Source organism: Myotis davidii, unplaced genomic scaffold, assembly GCF_000327345.1.
Source record: "Myotis davidii unplaced genomic scaffold, ASM32734v1 scaffold609, whole genome shotgun sequence".
NCBI classification, from domain to species: domain Eukaryota; kingdom Metazoa; phylum Chordata; class Mammalia; order Chiroptera; family Vespertilionidae; genus Myotis; species Myotis davidii.
Window position 1 is genome coordinate 2091258 of NW_006300164.1, and position 305 is coordinate 2091562.

At 71.5% G+C, this 305-nt stretch overlaps 1 protein-coding gene across 1 annotated transcript in view; it reads left to right on the plus strand.

Annotated features, from left to right (window-relative positions):
* The window catches only part of LOC102760505 (ficolin-2-like), a 6092-nt gene that overhangs the window by 1272 nt on the left and 4515 nt on the right, over positions 1–305 (plus strand). The window contains exon 2 of the mRNA XM_015572363.1: positions 7–111. Coding sequence (XP_015427849.1) covers positions 7–111 — 105 coding nt within the window. The remainder of the gene's footprint in view (positions 1–6; positions 112–305) is intronic.

A 305-nucleotide genomic window follows, 5' to 3' on the forward strand; every position in this document is an offset into this window, starting at 1 on the left:
AGAAGTGAAGGCTGGGGCTGGAGGCCGACAAGCTCACCGTCCTCCGGGGCTGCCCAGGGCTGCCCGGGGCCCAGGGGCCCAAGGGAGAGGCAGGCGCTGATGGCAGGAACGGTGAGTGCCTGGGTGAGGGGGACTGGGCCTCGTCCCTGCCCAGGGAGACCGGACAAGGCAGGGTTCCCAGCAGGTCTCAGGCGGGGCCTGGGGCTTGGCCCACTGGGGTGTGGGTCCCTGTGGGAGGGAGCTGGTCTCGGGTCACCCACTGAACTGGCGGGCCTGCCTGGGCGGCCAGCACGGCTCCTGGTGAT